Source organism: Exophiala aquamarina, assembly GCF_000709125.1.
Source record: "Exophiala aquamarina CBS 119918 chromosome Unknown aczIA-supercont1.1, whole genome shotgun sequence".
NCBI classification, from domain to species: domain Eukaryota; kingdom Fungi; phylum Ascomycota; class Eurotiomycetes; order Chaetothyriales; family Herpotrichiellaceae; genus Exophiala; species Exophiala aquamarina.
The window spans coordinates 2,579,994-2,602,031 of NW_013550587.1; the positions used below are offsets into that span (position 1 = coordinate 2,579,994).

The window sequence follows — 22,038 nt, forward strand, 5'->3', positions numbered from 1 at the left end:
GACGAGGGAGTCGAGATGCAGAGTGTTTTGATGAGCAGAAAGACTTTTGCTGTCGCTATCCGTCTGTATGCCATCAATGCCGTCAATTCAGCACTCTTCTGACTGCATGATGGCTGTGAGGAAGGAATGCAACAGATTCGATGTCGCAGCACTTTCCTATCTCAAACCGATGAAATTGATAAGTAAATCCGCATTGTGGGCATCGGCATTGCTTCCGACAATGTTCAAGTACATGCCAGAAGAAGCGGTCACTTATAATGGCAATGAAGCGATCGTGAAACAGAAAAGTTGTCGCTCAACACTTTGTGTACATTGCAAGCTGTTTGTGCTATCGAGTCGCAGCGTCGGTGTCTCAATGGGCAAAAATGAAGAATTAGTCATTGGGAATCTCAAGTCTAGGCACTTACCCTGAAACTTCCAGGAGAGTGCGAATAAGATAGCGTACGCCATGTCTGCAAATACCCACGGATCGTGTGCAGCCTGATCGAAGGAAATTGCTTTCATGGTATATGCTTGTACTGGGTGAAACGAGTAGCAACACTCATTGTTCAGGAGTGCGCGTCAGAGAGCCCAGTTTGATGCTTTTGATATCGGAGTCAGGACGTCATGGAGCGCTGCAGATAGTCTTTCTGCATTCTCACTTATGTACACCAATTGATCGTGCACTAATGAACTCCGTGAATGGCATACACAGTATAGCCGTGGGTAGAAATGAGGTGGAATAGGATATGGTATATGCTCGGTCAAAGAATGGCGTCACCATTTTCAAAGTGCTTGGTAGGGTGTCTAACCGCTAGCTGCCCCCCAGCAAGGAGTGGTAGACACAACTCAGGGGATCTAGCGCTTTGAAGGAGACAAATCAGAGCATTGAGACCCTAGTTACCGGTTGAGCCTGGCGGCTTTGAAACGACTGACCTTTTTCTCCTTGCCCGTCTGCTCATCTTTTTCCCTCATGGGAGTGATTGCCTCACCGTAATTATCGTCTTCGCCGTCTCCGGTGAATCCACCCTGTTGGGCATGTATCCTTTTCATGCGCATACGTTGATACTCCATTGTTATCTCACGCTGGTGAGATGCATCTGAGAAGTCGTTTGGATCAGGTGCCGCTGTAGTCTTTGATGCTGGACGCTCGACTAAATCTCGAGAAATTATGGTGGATAGTGAGATTGGTCTAGTTGAGCTCAACTCGGCTTCCTTCTCAGGTTCGGTAGAAGAGTTTGCGGAGTCTTTAGAGATGGGTTTTCGTGACCTAGATTCTCGACTAGACTTGGAGAGAGACTTTTTGGGGGTTGCTGATGGTGGCGCGCCGGCCGTGATTGCATCGTCTTCACTTGAGGGAACTGTCCGTTCAATGACAGACTCAACAACAGGCCTCACGTATGGCTTCTGGATGCTGCTATTTGCCGTCTGACCGGATGAAGGATTCTCATTATTCGAATTTCCGGGAGCAATATGTAGCTCTGAAGAAAAGGCGACACTTTTCTTCTTTGGCTTCTCCTTTGACACATGTCCACCTTCACGGGCGTGAGGCTTCAAGCTACTCTTTGCAGCCCCAGTTTGTCTTGCTATAGCTGCCCTACGAGCAGCTTCAGCTGCTGAAGGCCGATTGCTAGTAGTATCTTGACCGCAATCGTGTTTAGGTTCCACTTCTGCTCCAATATTCTTCACTCCTAACTTGGCCTGCAAGTCCTCCATTTGCTGTTTGTACGTTCGTGATAAGCGAAGACGCTGCTTACTCTTGCCAGCCTCGTCCTCGGACTCGTCGTCGTCCTCATCGTCATCAAAGTCAGATTCGACATCAAAGTTGTCATCATCTTCGTCGTAGGAAAAATCAGAGGCACCTTCCTCCAGGTCAAGTTCTGCAACGATTGCACCAACTTCATCCAGACCATTCCGATAATCGAGCATTTCTTGTCGCAACAGAGCTTCCTCTTCAGTATCGTCAGATCTCATCTTTGCATCAGTTTGCGATACAGTCCCAAGATCGTTCTGGGGATCCTGTTGCTTGGTCAAATTTGACTCAACTCTGTGATTGCCGGCAGAGACGTTGGTTTTTGTGATGGTGCCGTTAGTTTCTTTCAGATCATTAATTCCCACCTTTTTCAAAACATCGATCAGTTGAGGCGCATCTGTTCCTGGATTCTGCACTTTGCTCGAAATGACATTTCCGGATTCGTCGAGCTCTTCCGTGATTTCTGCTAAAGGAAGTCCGGCATCGTCCCGATGCTCCGGCTCCTCTGCAAGGAGTAGCGCGTTTCTTTTCTTCTCTGCATCTGAAAGCTGCTTTCTCACTGTCTCGACATTTTTGGACACATAGTCGATACGATTAGATAGGAGATCCACTAATTGTGAGGGACGGCGAGTGGGTGGGGTGTTGACCCTCAGAAGAGATTTTAATTCCTTCTCATCGACAAGCTCAGCCTTAAAGTCGAGCCCGGCTTGGAGACACTCGCCCATGGAAGAATCTTCCGAAAGTCCCATAAATTCTTCCTTCAATCCCTCATAATCAATTTCCAGGGTTTGCCAGTGCCGGAGTGATTCACGTAATTTAGTGATACTAGACTCGAGCCCGAGTCTTTGCCTTTCCACTCTGGCTAGAGCAGTGGCATCCATTTTTGATCGGGCGGAATGTTGAAGCCCAGCCGCCGCACCCGTGATAGAAATTTGGGCTCAAAGCACAGGAGAGGCTGTTGGTAAAAATTTGGGAGTCGATGAATAGGGAGGAAAACAAGTGCGGCACGTGGAATGTGACAGAACCCTGCCGTCTGACAGCTTCAAATGACCACCGTCTCCATTACTTGTTGGGACTTCATCTCATCTCTCAATCCATAGAGGCGTTGCTCCTCCTTTAAATGAACGACAAGATTGCATTTGTCCCTCATGCAGCTGCTGTAACTATGCAGGGACAATTGCAGATTGTGGCAAGCAACTATCATGGATGAAGACGACACCCTTGGTACGCTCCCTCTCCTGTCCTTGGCTATCTTGCTCTCTTGAACTGCGAACTGATATTGAAGGCTAGCACCAAACAAATGTCCAGTCTGCGGCAGTGATCCTCGTACCCACCCTGGGTTACGCTTCAAAATCAATACGAAATGCTACCACAGGATATGTGAAGGATGTGTCGACCGAAATTTCTCCAGTGGCAAGGCAGAGTGTCCAGTTGGCGGATGTCACGTGAATCTGTGGAAACGGGAATGGCGGACACAGACCTTCGAAGATCTGAAGATTGAACGAGAGGTTGAAATTCGTAGGAAGGTGAACAGGTTGTAAGTTTGAGACTCACGTTGAGGTATCGTGTCTGCTTACTGAAACACTTAGGCTTGAACGTCAAGAAACGGAATTCGAGAGCAAGCGGGATTTTGACGATTTCTTAGAACTACGAGAGGAATTGATCATGAATCTTGTTTTTCGCACGGACGTAGCAGCAACGAACCGCAAGCTCAAGGAATATGCACAGGCAAATGGCATCAAACCGGATACGACCGATCCTGCTGAGACAGCATTGAAAGTTGTTAAGCGAAAAGACACAGATGCCGCGGATCCGAGTGGGCTGATTAAAGGCCTCAAAAAGATCATCAGACCCAAAGCGAGAGCACCGTATGATCCCTTCATGGGTATGCCACGAACGCAAGACTATTATGAAGTCAAGGACAGCTATATTACTCGCTTGAAACAGGGAAAGAAGAACGATGTCAAGGACGCTTCAGGTTACAGCGATTGGGACTATGCCAATGAATGTCTCAATCGAGCATTCGCAGGACTTGGAGTGTTCATCGACGATGAGGTGTCCACCAAAAACAACACGAATGTCCCACGAGCCAGCGTCCCTGCTTCCAAAGCTACAGGTGACGTATTCTCATGAGGGGACGATGGCAGCTTTGGAGTAGTTTTATCGAAAAAGCATTTGTTTAGATGGTGATGGAGGAAGTTTCAGTTCACTGAAAGATGCGACAGAAAGACTTCTCGCTAGCCATGAGTCACCCACTTCGCTTACCAGTACAACAACCCCTTCCCCAACTTGCTCAAAGGTTTTAAAAACAAAGTTAAAAGACCGAACGTGGTCCGAACACGTGACCTAGAAGTGTTTGATATGGACTGACACATCGATCCAGCCATTAACCATAAAGATAAATAGTTCATCAACTGTGTCGAGTATGTGAGCCAAAAAGTCGGCCCGCGTTGAATAACTGAGAATATGCTTTGCTTATATAAGTGTTTGGCGTGAAATTTCAACCCTGTCTCCATGACTGCCCCAGGAGATGGGGAATGTACCTAAGGCTATGGTCAAGGGAAATAGAGAGGGTTCCTGAGGACACCAAGACCTTTTTGTCTCGAATCAGCTTATCACCCTCGAGTTTGAAGCAAGACTTACCTCGTGATGTACGTGAGAAAGGATCTGACCGACCCCACGTGACCTTGAAATGCTCCCATCTAATCTAATCTCTGCCAAGATTTCATCCAAGACCAAAGTTTCGTTTCCCACATCGCCCGCTGCATGTATCGAGGAGCGACGACGAGGTATCCAACCGCATCAAGCGCATCTCTACCACATAACCGCCGTCATGCCAGGCCCCTCAAATACCCTACTGATTGAGGGTACCTTCTCCGAACTTGCTGAAGAACTCGCGCACTATATCGATGCTCTAGCCAAAGCAGAGGAAGGCGCTGGCGTTCAAGCCGAGATAGAACAACTTTTGGGTGCGATCAGAGAAGTAGAACAGTCACCGGACTCCGCAGATGAAGCGTCAATACAAAAACAGAAAGACGAGGTGTTGAAAAAGGTGGTCACAAAAGCGACTGTCCTCAATTCCGCGCCTGAAAGAGGTACAAAATTCCCTCGAGGTTTAGCGAGTACCATAACTAACATTCAACATAGAGTTCACCGCAGCTTATAACCTTTTGATAAGCCTTTCATCACAGTCCTCAATTCGGGATCAGATCTTTGCGCGTATATGCCAATATCTGTCCGAACATCCCATTACCTCATCCCCAACATATGGCAACTCCCTCGCCGTTCAGACTCTTACCACCATCTTCAACGTCCTCCCTCTGACCAGCGAGTCGCGGTACCATGTTTTCCTTGCAATACTTAAAGTTCTCAAATCCATCAGTTCGCCTCAATCCTTCGACGCCCTCATCCCGCAACTCGAGTCCAATATCCCCAACTGGCTATCCGCCTGGCAACTGGACGAGGAGGATGCACGGGCTCTCTACCTAGCGGTTGCAGAAGTCGCCAGCACAACAGGCAATGAGAATCTTGCATATGTCTACATGCTGAAGGCCCTCGAAGCGATCCCGCCTGACTCAGTCTCCGAGCATGATGCTCTCGAACTTGCCAAGCGCACTCTACGGGCCGCTCTGATAAACCCAAGCGTCACTGACTTTACACCTTTGACCGCCTCCGACGCCATCCAAGCAGTTCGCAAATCGGACAGCAATCTGTTCGACCTGCTTGAGATCTTCTCGTCCGACGACTACTCCTCATATATTGATTTCCTCGAAACCAACGAACTTTCTTCTCTAGGCATCGATGACTCCCATGCCGAGGTGCTCAGCAACAAGATCCGATTGCTCACACTCGCAACCATCGCTGCCTCGTCACAGACTCGCTCCGTCTCATACTCGACCATCGCTTCTGCCCTGCAGATTCCCTCAGAGGACGTGGAGATGTGGGTCATCGACACGATCCGCGCGGGTCTCGTTGAGGGAAAACTGTCGCAGCTGAAACAGGAGTTCCTGGTCCAGCGCGCCACGTATCGAGTGTTCGGCGAAAAGCAGTGGGCTGAGATCCAGGGCCGCCTGAACGTGTGGCGTCGCAGTCTCGAGTCAGTGTTGCAGGTTGTCAAGACTGAGCGTGAGCGTTTTGCGCGTGAAGGCCCTGGTGGCGGCCCAGAGAGCGGTGTGAATGGGTTCGCCAACGATGGTGAGGGAGGCGGTAGACAGCATGGAGGTGGTGACAGACAACAGCGACGCCAGGGTGGAGGTCGAGGCGGACGTGGAGGTCAACACCGCGAGCCCCGTGAGCCTCGTGAGCATCATCACCAGGGGCCTCGTGAGGTCGATGCAGTTGGTGGTGGAGATTAGCGGAATCCTCGGCAAGTAACTAGTTCTGCGAGCTTCTTCTGGCGCTTCAGATCGTGGTACCCCGGGGTTTCTTGTATTCGCCAAAGAGGCCGAGGACGCTAGGCGTCATTACTAAGAGTGCATTTCATGGAGCGAGGAGGAAACGAGCCGCGTAGCATGCAAGGACTCGATGAAAAGATCGACTTGCGGGTGATGCGCTGCGGGCGTATTGCATGTCTGGACGAGAAGCACGCAGGACCGAGGCCACGAGACTCCAATTTAGATATGACTGCTCAAAAATTCCCGGCACAGCCTCTCTCCCTGCAAATGTAACTACAAACACAAACCGATTCCAAACACACTTGCCCCATGATCTAGGCATTTTATCCAAATTCCCAACTAGTATTGACAGTTTGTTCTGCTTGGAGATAGCGAGGCCTTTGCGACGATTCATGTCCCCTCGACAATAGAAAATGCTCCAATAACTAAATGGTGCCTCCTACATCTGCATCATGCGAGCGAAGAAGATCGAGCGAAAAGATGGTTTATTTTGAAAGTATGCTTGAAAATTGCACGCTCTGCGCTTCAGGGCCTTGCTCCTGAAGCGAAAGTTGAACTATGAGGCATCGTCTGACTACATGATTACCTAGTACATAGTACCTATTCCTGCTGAAATATGATGCGAAAGTGCTCTATCCACTCCACACGCCAGTGCTTTGGCTTGACTAGAACACCGCCTGTAACCTTGCACGAATGCATCCGATACAACACAGTAGCAACACAGATACGGGGCTGATATATTCCGAATAACTTCATCCATCTCTGAGTGTGCATTAACGCAACACGATATGTGTGTCCAATGATCCTTGACCATGAAGCCTTTCTTCATGTCTGCATGGTTGGTTGTGCTTGCCTCGGGCTGCTTTGCGGACCTGCTCCATTGCCATTGACGTTGCTTTGGCTCCCAGATCTTTGATCTCTTGGAGTCGCACTTCGGCTCATTTGACCTTGGTTTGTATGCTGACTCACTGGCCTTGCGATATTCATCACTGGTGAATTCGACATGCCATTCGGCATTCCGCCCATCATTCCTGGTTGCATTTGTCCTTGCATGCTTCGTGCCGCATTCTGTTGAGCTTGTTGCATTCTCAGGCGTTGGTTGTACTGTTGTACTTGTTCGTTGGTCATCATACCTGGATGCCCATATTGAGCGGCGGCGGCAGCGGCGGCGGCGGCGTTAGAAGCATGATTCCCTGCATTAACGGCTCCAATAGCAGCATTCAGAGCAGCTTGATTGTGTGGCGGGCGCTTGAGAGTTTGACCAGCGGCTGCTGCGGTTGCTTGCTGTTGGTAGGAGGAGATCTGCTGGGATGCAAGCCGTTGAATATCCTCTTCTGGAAGATTTGGATGGTGCTCCCGGATCTTGTTGGCGACCTGAGTTAGGACAGGAATGTGACCACTCGACAATGCTTGACCAGAAGACGGCGGACGAGGTGAGGCAACATTACCACTTATTGGGCCAGAAGGAGAAGGGACGCCATTTGCACCGGCCATTGCTACCATGTAGGCGGGATTATTCATGCCTTTGCCGTTAGCAAGAGTAGCATGTGGACCACTTGGCGACGAATGGGCTCCATTTTGGGCTTGCTGGGCTTGTCTCATCAGTTGTTCCTGTTGGACCCTGGAGGCTTCTTGCAGCATACGCATTTGCTGAGGAGAAGTTGCCTGGCCCCGAGCAGCCATCTGCGCCTGCATTTGAGCTTGCATCTGTGGAGTCATACCCTTCGGACCCATCATGCCTGCTGGCATAGGCATGTTGTTTTGCATCGCCATCATACCCGGATGAGGACGAGGCTGCCCATTGGGAACTTGCAAATTCCCATTTGGCATTCCAGGCATTCCACCAGCAGACGGGGGCCCTCGAATACCCATTCCACCTTGAGGCATACCGTTTGGTATACCATTCGGCTGAGCATTTTGTCCACGTTGCTGCTGTGCCGTAGCTCGCTGATGTGCTATGAGTTGTTGTCGATATATTTCTTGTCGTTCAGCCATCTTTTGTTCACGTTCTTGTTTGAGTTGCGAAAATTCGGCAGGAGTTTTATAAGTAGGCTTTGGAACGTTTGCATCATTGACTTTGCGCATGGCGGCCAAATCAGCTTGATGCTGTTGCTTCTGGATAGTTGTTTCGCGCTTCTTCGCAAGCTTCCGCATGGCATCCAGCATGGCCAGGTGACGTTGGGTTCTCTTGCGCTCGACACGTACTGGCTGCGTGGTTCTTTTGCGGTTCGAGATTTGGACATTGGCCCCAGCCCTCCGCTGAGCTTCCTCAATCTGCGCAGCAACATGCCTCCCGGCCGCCTCGATTCTGCCAGAATAGGTCTTGAAGTACGCGGTCTTGGACATGTCGGCCGGTAGGCCTTCGAGTCCGATCCATCGTTCAAAACATTCCCATGGTGTTCTACGGTCAGCTCCTGAAGTATACGAGGTTCGAGGATGCAGGCAGCTTGATATGAGGGACCAGTTGTAGGAATACTCTTTGACCAGCTTTCGGAGCTCATCATCCTCAGAGTGTGTCCATTGAGACGATGATCTGGTCTCAAAAAAGGCCTGGCTTGGCATTGGGTGTTCTGATGGAGGTCGGAAGGAATGCCCAGGATGGATCCTGTCGCGAATACTCTTGTTCTCAGGCATGAAAAGTGCAACATTGCTCTCCTCTGGAGGCAGAAGTGGGGACTTCTTCTTTGTCGGAGGCTCAAGTTCGTATTCGTACCGGCTCCGCTTTCTCGGGGGCTTGTAGTCCTTGATGGGTAGCTTTTCTGTCGCCCATCGCGATACTGGTACAATGTCTGTCCTCCATTTGGAATCTAGCCGTTCGGCAAGATTCGATTTGGACAGACCAGGCTCAACAGCTGTAGGCTCGTACAGAGGTAGCTCATTTAAGAGTTGCTCAAACGCCGGGGTTTTGTCAACCGCAAAGGCAAATTCGGATGGGCCCAGAGAGAAGATAGCAGCAGGAGCACTTGCGAGCTGTATCTCGCGGGGATCGGCAATGTCATCACTCATAGAATCGTCCTCACTAGATGGCATCAATTCTGGCGTTGGTTGGGAGGAGATGGTCTGGCCTGCGCCATTCTCCATGACGAGATCTTCTTCAGATCGTTTTGGAAGGAACCTCGGAGATCGAGTTCTCACTTGTAAGCGCTTTCGCTCCTCTACAGTGCTCGAGACCCATTCTGCACAGCAATCAGCCAGATCCTTAGCTGCTACCATCTTCCATTTTCGCTCCTCTCGGAAGTCCGTCCTGAGCCACTTAACGTGATCGAGCAGGAAATCCCAATGTGATGTTGGCCTTGGGGCCTCATCCGCTCGCTTGTATTGCCTCAGCGCCCAGCGTTGCTTTTCTTGCAGTTGGTAGAGCCGCTTTAAGATTCTACATTCTGCAGAAAGCTCGTACTCAATCAGGTGATCCGAGGTAGACAAGGTCTTATGGGCGTTTTGAATCAGATAAGACATCGAGGTTTGGCGTGACATGGAATGCGCCTTGTTCTCGAATAGCGTGTAGAGGTAGTCTCTTTCTCCAGGATTTGCCTTTTGATCAACACGACCATCAAGCCTTGCTAGCTCCAGGCTCTGCTCGCCATTGAGAGGTTTCTGCGGTTTAGCGAAGACGACTGTGGACAGTCGACTTCTTTCCCTTTCTCGACGATCACGATCAGCTGTTTGGCCTTGCAGAGATGCCGCTGGAGATGAGGGGGATTCGCCTTGTGGCGTTGATGGCTTGGGAGTTTCTCCTAGTATCTCGGACACCGACTTCTTCTGTAGGACGCCAGACGATATTCTTGTCGCTCTCTTTGGCGGTTCCTGTGTGGAAGGTGTTGTCGCCGCATTTCGCCTAGGTGTGGCAGCCGTGGAAATTGGCGCCGGACTCTCGACAACAGCTGAACTAGAGGTAGGCTTAGAATATGAATCTATACCTATCTGTGTGTCGATGCGCATGGTTGGCTTCGGTGTTGTCGACGATTTCGTCATTTGGAACTGTTGGTTGGAGTGGATGGACGTTGGCGCTTCCATGTTAGATGATTGATTTCTAGTCATATCGACATCTGCAGGCTGTTTTGGTTCATTATTTATTTGCTTGGGTGACATGTTTGGAGCCTCTTGAGATGCTGAGTCCGCGTGATACTCATCCGGCGGTTTGTGTCCGGTGGCAGAGTTCTGCGATATCAGTGGTAAATCTACACTGGGACTCGTGCCTGGTGAGCCAGCAGTTGGGGCCGGAGTATTGGAAGAGTCGACTCCATTGGTAGAAGCTGGAGAAGATTGAGCATCTATAGCGGGCGCTCCGGGTGCCTGAATATGGACAGCCGGTAATTCAACCGAGCCACTATGATCGGAGGTGAGGGCGTCTTCTCCCAAGGAAACACTGTTCAGAGGGTCTGCAGCTCCTCCTGTACTGACTCCAGTGCTCTCTTTCGTCACGGCATTCTCGGTCGAAATGACTGGAGACTTTGGGGGATGGCTAACGTTTGAGTCCTTCGAAACAGCATCTGGTTCGACATCCAGCGCAACTGGGTCTATGTCAGTCGGTGTCTCGACATCCGTACCACGAGTTGGATCCACAGGCTTGACTGGTGCGTTCTTGTTGTTTTGTTCGTCGACGACGGCTCGCAGAGGCGTTTGACGGCTGGGTGATTCTGACTTGGTCGAATTAATCGGGACAGGCGACGGCGACGCGTCGGAATTGTGGACGACTGATGATTTCTGGGTGCCATCGCTAGGCCGTAGTGTAGAGGGAGACTGCGGTAAGGGCTTGTTCTTGCGTGTTTGAACAACTATGGGTGATCGAGATGGGAGTGTGAACTCGTCGAACAATCGACCTCTGAAGAAGAGTGAGTAGAGTGGTCAAACCACGACAGAGACGTGTGATATTGTAAGGGAACGACCATGGGATGATAGCGACATGGGAAACATACCGTTCCAGATTATTTGCATCGTGGAAAGCCTGGAGTTGCTGTTTATAGTTGGGCTCGTCGAGGGCTAGTTGGTACGCGGTGATGGAGAAGAGTTCGGACAATTTGCGCTTTCTCGACAGCAAACGACTTCTGAAATTCACCAAAATTGATCAGTGGACTGTGTGGAAGATGGCCATGGGTTTGGAAGGCCATAAGACAATATTGCAAGAAGACTACTGACTGTGCTTCAGCCTTCTTTTTCCGCAGCTGCTCGACGTGCATTTCATTTATCGAAATCGACGTGCTTCCATCGAAACAATTGCTGATGTTCGTATGACGGCCAGCTGGTAGCCGGCAGAGATGAACAACCCGATCAGAATGGATTGTTTGGGCGCGTTGTGGTTGGTTTGAGGCTGTTGAAGTTGGTTGACCTGGTGGGTGCTGGTGACAGATTTAGGTGTTCTGGCAAGAATTGCAGGTGGTGCAGAAAGGCAGGCGGGGGGAGACTTGGGATGATTTGGGGAGGAGGCACGGGGGGGCACTTCAGTTGCAGTCGTGCCCAAAGCCTCACTGAGCTCCCCTTCGCCCACCGCACTGGCATGTCATGGACTCATGGACTACTGGACCCTTTAGGGCAGGGGGGTGCTAACCAGAGGTATTTGGTCTTAGCCAACCTGGCGGGAGGCCGAGGGCTGCCTTTCTGTCGGTTCCCTCTCCTTTCTGCCCGTGCCTTTTGGTCCCAGTCCCATACGAAGTACGGAGTCCTGCCATTCTCTACCATTCTCCCTCCCGCGACCGCTCCCACTTGGGCTGCCGCTACTAATATTGTTATTGCTCGTCCCCAATCCCCAGTCATTTCAGATTCAGCCAGTTGATGGAGCCACTTCGTTGATTATTGAACCCACTGGTACGCTAAACCACCTCTGTTCCGCGGCATAATTAACTTTTTTCCTTCCCATGACAAAACCTTTGGGCTCCAAACTTTCCATTTTTGGTCTGAGCAATATTAGCCCGTTGGCCTACACAACATACATACATCAGGTACACAGTCACGCCTCTTCGGGCTGTTTTGGTATTCATTTAGGGCCAAGAAGATCTTTTGCAGTCGTTCGTATCTAATTACTCATTTGACTGGTGGCATTTTTGTTCCAGCAAATTTTAATCATGGCCAAAAGAAAGCGAGAGGCAAACACAAACACCACATCAAAGCCAGCCTCCCAAAAAGATGATACCACAGTCTCCAAAATAACAAAAACTAACGGTCACATCGACGTCAAGACTATAGAACCAGTCATTCAGATTATTACCGGGTCATACGAGCGAGTCTTGCATGGCATCACGGCAACAATATCAAACCTGTCACAGTCGGCTCCGTCTGTCAAATTTGCAGACTCCTTTCTTTTCAACGCACATGCCTCGGCCATCCGATGTCTAGCACTATCACCCCTTCCAGAGCCAGACTCGGATGAGACTCAAGGCGTATATCTGGCAACCGGGGGCTCCGATGAGAAGATCAACGTCTACAGCCTATCCGCCTCTCCAGTGGTTGAAGATGGCAAATTCCCAGCCATGCCTTCAGTGGGCAACAAGGCGATATCAGAGAACCCGCAGAACCGTGAACTGGGCACTCTGCTCCACCACTCATCCAACATCACTGCACTGCATTTCCCAACCCGGTCGAAACTACTCTCAGCCTCCGAAGACAACAACATCGCGGTCACGAGGCTGAGAGATCTCACTGTTGTGTCAGCCGTCAAAGCTCCGCATCCCAAAGTCCAGGGTCAACCTAGCGGCGACACCGCACCGCCAGGCGCGACACCAGCTGGTGTGAACGACTTCGCCGTCCATCCTAGCCTGAAGTTGATGGTTAGCGTGGGACGCGGTGAGCGATGCATGAGACTATGGAATCTCGTGACGGGAAAGAAAGCCGGCGTCCTCAATTTCAGCCGAGACATCCTGCAAAGCGTCAAAGAAGGAAAATACAGCAGCGGCGAAGGACGCCGGATCAGATGGAGCCCAGATGGCACGGAGTTTGCAGTGTCGTTCGAACGCGGCGCCGTCGTCTTCGGCGCGGATTCAAAACCAAAGTGCCGGATTCTACCGCAGCCACTCACCAAACTGCACCAGATCGTCTATCTGTCCATACCCAACGGCTCCAACGACGACCCCCCGACCATCATCCTCGCCGTGTCGACCGAAGACGGCAGGATCTTGTTCTACAACACCGACAGACTCGCCGCCGCCGCTGCGGCTTCACCATCATCTACAAATGGTAAAACTACAGGCCCAGAAGTCTCCCCGGCAACGTCGATGCCGGATGCAACTCTCCAGGGCCAGATTGGCGGGAAGACTGGCGGGATTACGGGCCGGGTCAAAGACTTTGAGGTTCTTGTAGTCCCCTCCTCCACGCTGCCTTCATACCCGCGGGATGACAAAGGCTTTATTGTCGCCACGGCAGGCAGTGACGGCTCCATTCGACTATTCTTGCTCAGTCCTCAAGACTTGGGAAGGAAGGTCAAGGAAGGTCAAGCACCGCCTCAGATAGGGATGTTGGTAGGGACGTGTGAGACAGGCAGTAGAGTCACGTGCTTGAAAGCATTTGTGATGTTGCCGGCACGGCGAGTTGGGGAGGACGATCTAGGGGACGGATTTGAGGGATTTGATGAGTCGAGTGCAGAGGAGGATGAGAGTGAGAGCGGGAGTGAGTAAGGCGGTAGTAATGGATGAATCGAGGTGTCATTGACCCCCCAATCTTCCCAATCTGGGACTGAATGAGCTGTTGTGCATAAAAACATTGCTCAGAGCAGTAAAGTAGGAGCGTGACTTCAGAGTACTATATTACATCAAATCAAAGCACCATCGTTCTAGGCGGGAGAAATGTTCTTGTCTGCCAAGCCCTTGACAATATTCTCGTATACGTCGCCGACTGAACCGGTGGCGGAGACGTTGATGACTCTGCCTTCCTTCTCGAACATATCCACCACGGGCATACTTGTCTCCAGAAATGTCCGAAACCGCTTGACGATACTCTCCTCATTATCGTCGATTCTGCCGCTTGTCTTTCCCCGGTTCAGTAAACGTTCCCTCATGACATCCTCGGGGCAGTCGAGAAAGATGGTGCATTTCGAAGGACAGACAGATTCTTCGAAAAAGATGGCCTGATCTAATTTTCGTGGAAACCCATCAATCAAGAATTTGCCCGTGTCACTACCACTCTTGTCTAGACTGGCACGGATGGCGTTTTCAAGTAGTTTGACGGTGATCTCCATCGGAACGATCAAGCCGTCTTTGATGTAGTTTTTGATCAGTTCTCCATATTGGCTACCTTCAGTGTTCTGCTCTTCTCGCAATAAATCGCCAGCAGAGAGGTGGACGAAGCCGTAGTCGCGGACTAGGTTGGCAGACTGTGTTCCTTTTCCAGAGCCGGGGCCACCCAGGATGTATACGACTGTGACTTTCTTAGGATCAAACTCCGGTGAGATATTGCCTGCCGAAGCTCTAGGCAGCTCTGGTTGGGCTAGAGGATCTGCAGTGGCCATGATAAAACAGATTCGAGTTGACGCAACGTCGTTATCGCTCTGTGTGGGCTTTTCTGCGGTTTTCAGGGCCTACTGTTCCTGAATTGCTGTTACGCTGTCTTACAATGAGCGTATAGGAGCCGCTGCTCAGGAGGAATAATAAGAGAAAAGGCCAGAAACGAAGGCGTTCTCCCTGGCCAGCAGGTGGGGGTCTAGTGGTGGTTTTATTGGATGTAGGCGGTGACGAATAGAATCGGGGAAGGCTTGAGGATATGCGAGATCCAGATGATGGACGACCTGGACTGCCCAATAGTACTCTAGAACTGGTTAAGCGTGGGATCATTACTTGTAGGAGGATATGTGAGGATGACTTGGTGGGCGACTGAGGTCAAATGCAAGCCTGTACATAAGATACATCGACGACTTGGACTGGAAAACGTACAGGGGACAATGACGAAACCGAAAGTTGCAGGGCTCTGGGGGGTTAGCAGGCTGCTAGGATGGCTAGTATGTTGATTCGATACATTTACGGCTAGTCTGGGTTAAAAATGGTCAGCACGTGAAATTGGAGCTGAGGGAAAGTGCAACCTGCGTGCTGGTGCAGTAGCCACTGCCAAAAAGTTGAGCCCGACGCGCAAGTTGCAGTGAGAGGAGCGCGGTCTTGGCGTGACCGTTCCGCAGGCATCCCAACTTCCATGGGCCATCCGTCGCCTTCCCCAATTCGACGTTGGCACTCGAGGGTTCCCAAAGTAATCTGTCCAAAGTGTCTCCTTACAAGCTCACAATCAACAATCCATTCTACACCTTTCAGTTCTCCTCCTCCATCAAACTCTCGTATCCTGTCTTTCTCCCTTCATACACTCCCTTCTTTGGTTCACACTCCTTTGGACCTTGATTTCTTCACACCTTCATCCCAGCTTCCTTCCAGTTGCATGAGGCCGCCGCGCCGGTCGCAATTATGGCGCTCCCCATCAAGTTCACTGAACTGACCCAGGTATGTTGATCAAATCATGGATATGGATTCATCATATATCTAACATCTTCCCTAGTTGACCTCACTTGATATTGCGGTAAGCTTGCCTCCAATGCGATTCCACCCACCACATTTTGGCAACATTTGATCTGCCTGCGCCCTCGAGCCACGATACCAATAACATCAAGCAAAACACCATACTAACTCACCATTTTCATCTAGCCACAATCGATATCATTCAACACATGTGTAAGTTATTCTGATCGTAGTCTTCCCGCCCTCGACTCACCTGTACAGACACTAGAGTCCGACCACTTTGTCTGCGTCCGCCAAAAACTTAATGAACAAGACAAACCTCAAGTCATAATCATAAACCTCAAGAAGAACAATGAAGTCATCAAGCGAGCTATCAGTGCCGATAGTGCTATCATGCACTGGTCCCGCGAAATTCTGGCCCTCAAAGCTCAGGGCAGAACCATTCAGGTCTTTGACCTGGGGGCCAAGGCCAAGCTCAAATCCACACAGATGAACGAGGATGTTGTCTTCTGGAAATGGTACAGCGAGCGCAGCTTGGGACTGGTAACGGATAGTTCCGTATATCACTGGGATGTCTTCGACCCAACACAATCTGCCCCTGTCAAAATCTTCGAGCGAAACGCCAATCTCAATGGCTGCCAGATCATCAACTACCGCGTCAGTGATGATGAACAGTGGTCTGTAGTAGTTGGTATCTCTCAAAAAGAAGGAAGGGTCGCTGGTACAATGCAACTCTATTCCCGGAACCGGGGTATTTCCCAGCACATCGAAGGTCATGCGGCAGCATTTGGAACATACCAAGGAGAGGGTATGGCCGCACCCTACAAGTTGTTCACCTTTGCGGTTCGAAACTCCGCGGGTCAGGGCAAGCTGCACGTGGTCGAAATCGATCACGACGAGAACAACCCACGTTTCAATAAGAAAGCTGTCGACCTCTATTTCCCAGAAGAAGCCGCCAGCGACTTCCCGGTTGCCATGCAGATCTCCAAGAAGTACAGTATTATTTACCTGATAACCAAGTATGGCTTCATACACCTCTATGACCTGGAGACTGCAACCTGCTTGTTCATGAATCGCATCTCCAGCGAAACCATCTTTGTCACAACTTCCGACTCCGAGTCGGCCGGTTTTGTTGGCATCAACCGAAAAGGACAGGTTTTGTCTGTGAGCATTGACGAGAACACTGTCATCCCATATCTCCTTCAGAATCCCGCCAATTCGGCCTTGGCTGTCAAGCTGGCTTCGAGGGCAGGCTTGCCAGGTGCCGATAACCTCTACCAACAGCAATTTGAGACTCTGTTTGCGCAAGGGCAATACGCGGAAGCGGCTCAGATTGCGGCAGACTCTCCAAGAGGCTTTTTGAGAACCCCCGAAACTATCAATCGCTTCAAAAGTGCACCTCAGCAAGCCGGCCAGCTGTCTGTCATCCTCCAATATTTCGGAAAGCTCCTAGATAAGGGAAAGCTGAACAAGTATGAAAGTGTCGAGCTGATCAAACCCGTCCTGGCCCAGAACCGAAAAAATCTACTCGACAAGTGGATGAGCGAAGGCAAATTAGAATCTTCCGAGGAGCTTGGTGATATTGTCCGGCTCCACGACTTGGAGATGGCCCTGAAAATCTACAGAGAATCGAATGCCGCACCAAAGGTTGTTGCAGCGCTGGCAGAGACTGGCCGTTTCGAAGAAATCCTTCCATATGCCCAACAGACAGGATACCAACCCGACTTCACCAACTTGCTACAACATATCGTCCGATCTAACCCTGAGAAGGGTTCAGAGTTTGCCACTCAGCTTGCCAACCATGAAGGTGGCCCGCTTGTCGACATTGACAGGGTGGTCGATGTCTTCATGTCCCAGAACATGGTCCAGCAGGCTACAGCCTTCCTGCTAGATGCCTTGAAGGAAAATCGCCCAGAGCAAGGGCAACTTCAGACTCGTCTATTGGAGATGAATCTTCTCAATGCTCCTCAAGTCGCCGATGCTATCCTTGGGAACGAAATGTTCTCTCACTACGACAAGCCAAGAGTTGCTCGATTGTGTGAACAAGCAGGTCTCCTTCAACGTGCTTTGGAGAATACGGATGACACAGCCTCCATCAAGCGCATCATCGTTCAAACTGACAAGCTGAACCCTGAATGGCTACAACAGTACTTTGGCAGAATGTCAGTAGAACAGAGCCTAGACTCTTTGGACGAAATGCTAAAGGTCAACATTCGCCAGAATCTTGCTGCTGTTGTACAGATCGCTACCAAATTCTCTGATCTCTTGGGTTCAAACCGACTGGTCGCTTTGTTCGAAAAGCATCGTACCGCTGAGGGTCTCTACTACTACCTCGGAAGCATCGTTAACCTCAGCGAAGACGCGGATGTGGTCTTCAAATATCTTGAGGCTGCTGTCACCATGCAGCAATTCCAAGAAGTTGAGCGAATCTGTCGCGAAAACAATCACTACAACCCCGAGAAAGTGAAGAATTTCTTGATTGAAGTCAAGTTGGCCGAGCAACTTCCACTCATAATTGTTTGTGATCGTTTCAACTTCGTCAAGGATTTGGTCAACTATCTATACCGCAACCAACAATACAAGTCCATCGAGGTTTATGTTCAGCGTGTGAATCCTGCTCGAACCCCAGCTGTTGTGGGCGCCCTCTTGTCTCTTGACTGCGAAGAATCTGTCATCAAGAATCTGCTAGCCTCTGTCGACCCATCTGCTGTGCCCATTGATGAACTTGTGTCTGAAGTTGAGACACAAAATCGACTCAAGATTCTGCTGCCATTCCTCGAGGCAACTCTTTCAAGCGGAAATCAACAACCCGCAGTCTACAATGCCCTTGCAAAGATTTATATTGACAGCAACTCGAATCCGGAGCAGTTTTTGAAGGAGAACGATCTCTATGATACTCTGACAGTCGGCAAATACTGCGAGAAGAGAGACCCTAATCTGGCTTATATCGCTTATCGCAAGGGCCAGAATGACCTTGAGCTTATCAACATTACAAACGACAATTCCATGTTTCGAGCGCAGGCTCGGTATTTGCTTGAGCGTGCGGATCCTGAGATCTGGTCGTTTGTTCTCGGCCAGAACAACGAGCACCGGAGGTCTCTTGTTGATCAGGTCATTGCTACTGCAGTTCCGGAATCGAGTGAACCAGACAAGGTTTCAGTCGCTGTTAAAGCGTTCCTGGATGCTGATCTTCCCGCAGAGCTGATCGAGCTGCTTGAGAAAATTATCCTTGAGCCATCTCCATTCAGCGACAACAGCAGTCTTCAAAGCTTGCTCATGCTTACTGCGGCCAAGGCCGACAAATCTCGCCTGATGGACTACATCCAGCGTCTCTCCGAGTACAATACTGAAGAAATTGCGAATATGTGTATTCAGCAAGGCTTGTACGAAGAAGCTCTCGAGATCTACAAGAAGGTTAATGATCACACATCCGCCACAAATGTCTTGGTGGATCATATTGTTAGTATCGACCGTGCTCAAGATTATGCGGAGAACGTTGATCTTCCAGAGGTCTGGAGCAAGGTTGCCAAAGCCCAGCTTGATGGGCTGCGAGTCACCGATGCGATTGAGTCTTATATCAAAGCACAAGATGCAAGCAACTATAACGAAGTGATTGAAACTGCCACTCATGCAGGCAAGGATGAAGACCTGATCAAGTTTTTGAAGATGGCGCGAAAGACCCAGCGTGAACCAGCTATCGATACCGCGCTTGCCTTCAGCTACGCGAGACTTGATCTGCTCCCGGAGCTGGAAGACTTCCTCCGGTCCTCGAATGTCGCTGACGTGGAAGCTTCTGGAGACAAAGCGTACGAGGAGGGCTATCACCAGGCTGCCAAGATCTTCTTCAACAGCATTTCCAACTGGGCCAAATTGGCGACAACTCTTGTGCATCTCGAGGAATACCAGAACGCTGTCGACTGTGCTCGCCGTGCTAACAGTGTCAAGGTTTGGAAGCAGGTCAACGAGGCCTGCGTTGCTAAGAAGGAATTCCGCCTTGCGCAAATTTGTGGGCTGAACCTAATTGTGCATGCCGAGGAGTTGCAAGACCTTGTCAAGCAGTACGAGCGAGAGGGATACTTCGAGGAGCTCATTTCGTTGCTCGAGGCTGGCCTGGGGCTGGAACGTGCGCACATGGGCATGTTCACCGAGCTTGGTATTGCCCTCTCCAAATATCACCCCGACCGAGTGATGGAACACCTCAAACTTTTCTGGTCAAGAATCAATATCCCCAAGATGATTCGCGCCACCGAGGAGGCTCATCTTTGGCCTGAGCTAATCTTCCTCTACTGTCACTACGACGAATGGGACAACGCGGCCTTGGCGATGATGGAGCGGGCTGCCGACGCTTGGGAGCATCACTCATTCAAAGACATCATTGTCAAGGTGGCCAACTTGGAAATCTACTACCGAGCTCTCAACCACTATTTGCAGGAACAGCCACTGCTGCTTACCGACTTGCTGCAGGCTCTCACCGCTCGAGTGGACGTCAACCGAGTAGTACGAATGTTTGAGAAGTCCGATAACATTCCAGTCATCAAGCCATTCCTCCTCAACGTCCAAGGTCAGAACAAACGTGTTGTCAACAACGCGATCCATGATCTCCTCATCGAGGAGGAAGATCACAAGACCCTGAAGGACTCTGTGGAGAATTATGACAATTACGACGCAGTGGAGCTTGCACAACGTCTGGAGAAGCATGAGCTAGTTTTCTTCCGACAGATTGCCGCGCAGATCTACCGCAAGAACAAGAGATGGGAGAAGTCAATCACGCTTTCAAAGCAAGACAAGTTGTTCCGCGATGCCATTGAAACGGCTGCGATTTCTGGCAAGTCGGAAGTTGTGGAGGACCTTCTAAGATATGTAAGTCTGCCGTGAGAGATTCAATGGAAGAACTAAGAGCTAACGATTGGTAGTTTGTTGATATTGGCAGCCGTGAGTGCTTCGTGGGCATCCTATATGCCTGCTATGACCTTATTCCTTTGCATACGGTGATGGAGGTGTCGTGGCGACATGGCCTGAATGACTTCACCATGCCGTTCATGATCAGCTATATGAGTCAACAGGCATCAACGATTGAACAATTACGCAAGGACAATGAAGAGCGCAAGGCCAGGGAAGCCAGCCAGCAACAGACGGATGACAATACTCCAATTATCGGGAGCCGCCTGATGCTAACGCAAGGCCCTGGAAGCAGTGCACCTCACACTAATGGTATCACGCCTCAGCCAACCGGATTCCCTCGGGCGTTCTGAATGGCAATGTCTGGATGGCAGAAAGATGACGATCGGAAATAGTCGGGAGCCATGGGAGCGCCCGGCTCAGGGCGGGACGAATCAGTCTGGGATTGTGTTGTGTAGCCGGAGAGAAAGAGACAAGTGTTGATACTTACCGAGGGGGAGAATTGAAGCCGAGCTTGTGGGCAAGATCCAGCCGGGAAGTGAAGTGAAGATTTGCCACCAGCCGGGCGGTTTTGTAAGATGTAGTTTTTAGTACAATTGAGGCTCAGTCATTTTCTGGGGAAGTGGCTGGCGTGTCGACTTCTAACTAGATACGGAGTACAGCAGCTGAGTTAATATCGCCTTTGCACACCGGGGAAACAAAAGCAAAGCTGGCCAATTGTTTGAGAGATAAGCGAAGCTCATTGTTATCAACTTATCAGCAGATCAGCAGAAGCAGATCAGCGCGACCAGTGTTAAAGTGGGTCTGCAAGGGATGCAGTATGTTATCCCATTACCAACGACTTGACCGCGAGGACCAGAGTTCCCTGTTGATCTATCTTGATCTCAACCTCAAAATCGATACGGTTGAGCGATGATGGTGTATACTCATCCTGCCTGCCTGTGAAGACCACGGGGAGCTTCGTACCTCTCCCAAACAACAAAGCCAGATCTACGGGCTATTTCCGGTGTATTTCGGAGGTTCCAATGGCTTGTAAAATTGGGGATTCCGAAGTCCGCACATCAACCCGAGCCTTGCACAACTAGAAAAATTCTATGTTTCCGAGACAATCAATGATGTCCAGCAGCGAGTTTAGAATACCAAAGGCTATGGAAGGACGGAGTAGCCAGGTGGAAGGGAACCATTTCAGCCTGTAGCGTTTGGTCCCACATTCCCAGCCTATGGCCCAGCAGGCTGAGCATGTACGAATGGGTTGAAGGAATGCAGGGCTTTTTTCTCTCATGAGGCACTGGTTTTCTTCTTTGTTTCCTGAGCCAAAACCAAATAGAGCCCCCCCCGGAGTTCTGTGACTCGGTGAGTTCCTGAATAGAATAGAATTCCGAGAGTCGACCGTAGTCTAGTGGTGGTTGTCCGGTGGGCACCAAGCACGGGTGATCAGATCGTAGTTGCTTTTTAATTCAGGGCTAGGGACACTAATCAGCGGCATAGTGACTGGCTCGGCGAAAACAGTGAGGATCAAGAGGGGACTGGGGGGAGATTCCTCAGATAGCCGGAGTAAGCTTCTACTTAGCTGCCCCCTTAGCCTTACGAG

General features: G+C 50.4%; 7 protein-coding genes across 7 annotated transcripts; 4 read left to right on the plus strand and 3 right to left on the minus strand.

The window, feature by feature from the left end:
- Positions 1–879: 879 nt before the first annotated feature.
- Positions 880–2,613, minus strand: A1O9_00926 (uncharacterized protein; the record flags this gene model as incomplete). The annotated part of the gene is made up of 1 exon (XM_013410087.1): positions 880–2,613. One exon carries the CDS (start codon positions 2,611–2,613, stop codon positions 880–882), a length of 1,734 nt encoding a protein of 577 aa, XP_013265541.1.
- A 321-nt stretch (positions 2,614–2,934) lies between these two features.
- On the plus strand, positions 2,935–3,865 carry A1O9_00927 (uncharacterized protein; the record flags this gene model as incomplete). The annotated part of the gene is made up of 3 exons (XM_013410088.1): positions 2,935–2,956; positions 3,023–3,269; positions 3,322–3,865. The coding sequence occupies 3 exons, from the start codon at positions 2,935–2,937 to the stop codon at positions 3,863–3,865; spliced, it is 813 nt and encodes a 270-aa protein (XP_013265542.1).
- A 700-nt stretch (positions 3,866–4,565) lies between these two features.
- On the plus strand, positions 4,566–6,087 carry A1O9_00928 (uncharacterized protein; the record flags this gene model as incomplete). The annotated part of the gene is made up of 2 exons (XM_013410089.1): positions 4,566–4,827; positions 4,880–6,087. The coding sequence occupies 2 exons, from the start codon at positions 4,566–4,568 to the stop codon at positions 6,085–6,087; spliced, it is 1,470 nt and encodes a 489-aa protein (XP_013265543.1).
- An 864-nt stretch (positions 6,088–6,951) lies between these two features.
- A1O9_00929 (uncharacterized protein) lies at positions 6,952–11,303 on the minus strand (the record flags this gene model as incomplete). Its single annotated transcript, XM_013410090.1, has 3 exons — positions 6,952–10,948; positions 11,043–11,171; positions 11,263–11,303. The coding sequence occupies 3 exons, from the start codon at positions 11,301–11,303 to the stop codon at positions 6,952–6,954; spliced, it is 4,167 nt and encodes a 1,388-aa protein (XP_013265544.1).
- Positions 11,304–12,185: 882 nt separating this feature from the next.
- On the plus strand, positions 12,186–13,730 carry A1O9_00930 (uncharacterized protein; the record flags this gene model as incomplete). The annotated part of the gene is made up of 1 exon (XM_013410091.1): positions 12,186–13,730. The coding sequence occupies one exon, from the start codon at positions 12,186–12,188 to the stop codon at positions 13,728–13,730; it is 1,545 nt and encodes a 514-aa protein (XP_013265545.1).
- A 155-nt stretch (positions 13,731–13,885) lies between these two features.
- On the minus strand, positions 13,886–14,560 carry A1O9_00931 (cytidylate kinase; the record flags this gene model as incomplete). Its single annotated transcript, XM_013410092.1, has 1 exon — positions 13,886–14,560. The coding sequence occupies one exon, from the start codon at positions 14,558–14,560 to the stop codon at positions 13,886–13,888; it is 675 nt and encodes a 224-aa protein (XP_013265546.1).
- Positions 14,561–15,497: 937 nt separating this feature from the next.
- Positions 15,498–20,800, plus strand: A1O9_00932 (clathrin heavy chain; the record flags this gene model as incomplete). Its single annotated transcript, XM_013410093.1, has 3 exons — positions 15,498–15,533; positions 15,810–20,408; positions 20,462–20,800. 3 exons carry the CDS (start codon positions 15,498–15,500, stop codon positions 20,798–20,800), a joined length of 4,974 nt encoding a protein of 1,657 aa, XP_013265547.1.
- Positions 20,801–22,038: the final 1,238 nt, after the last annotated feature.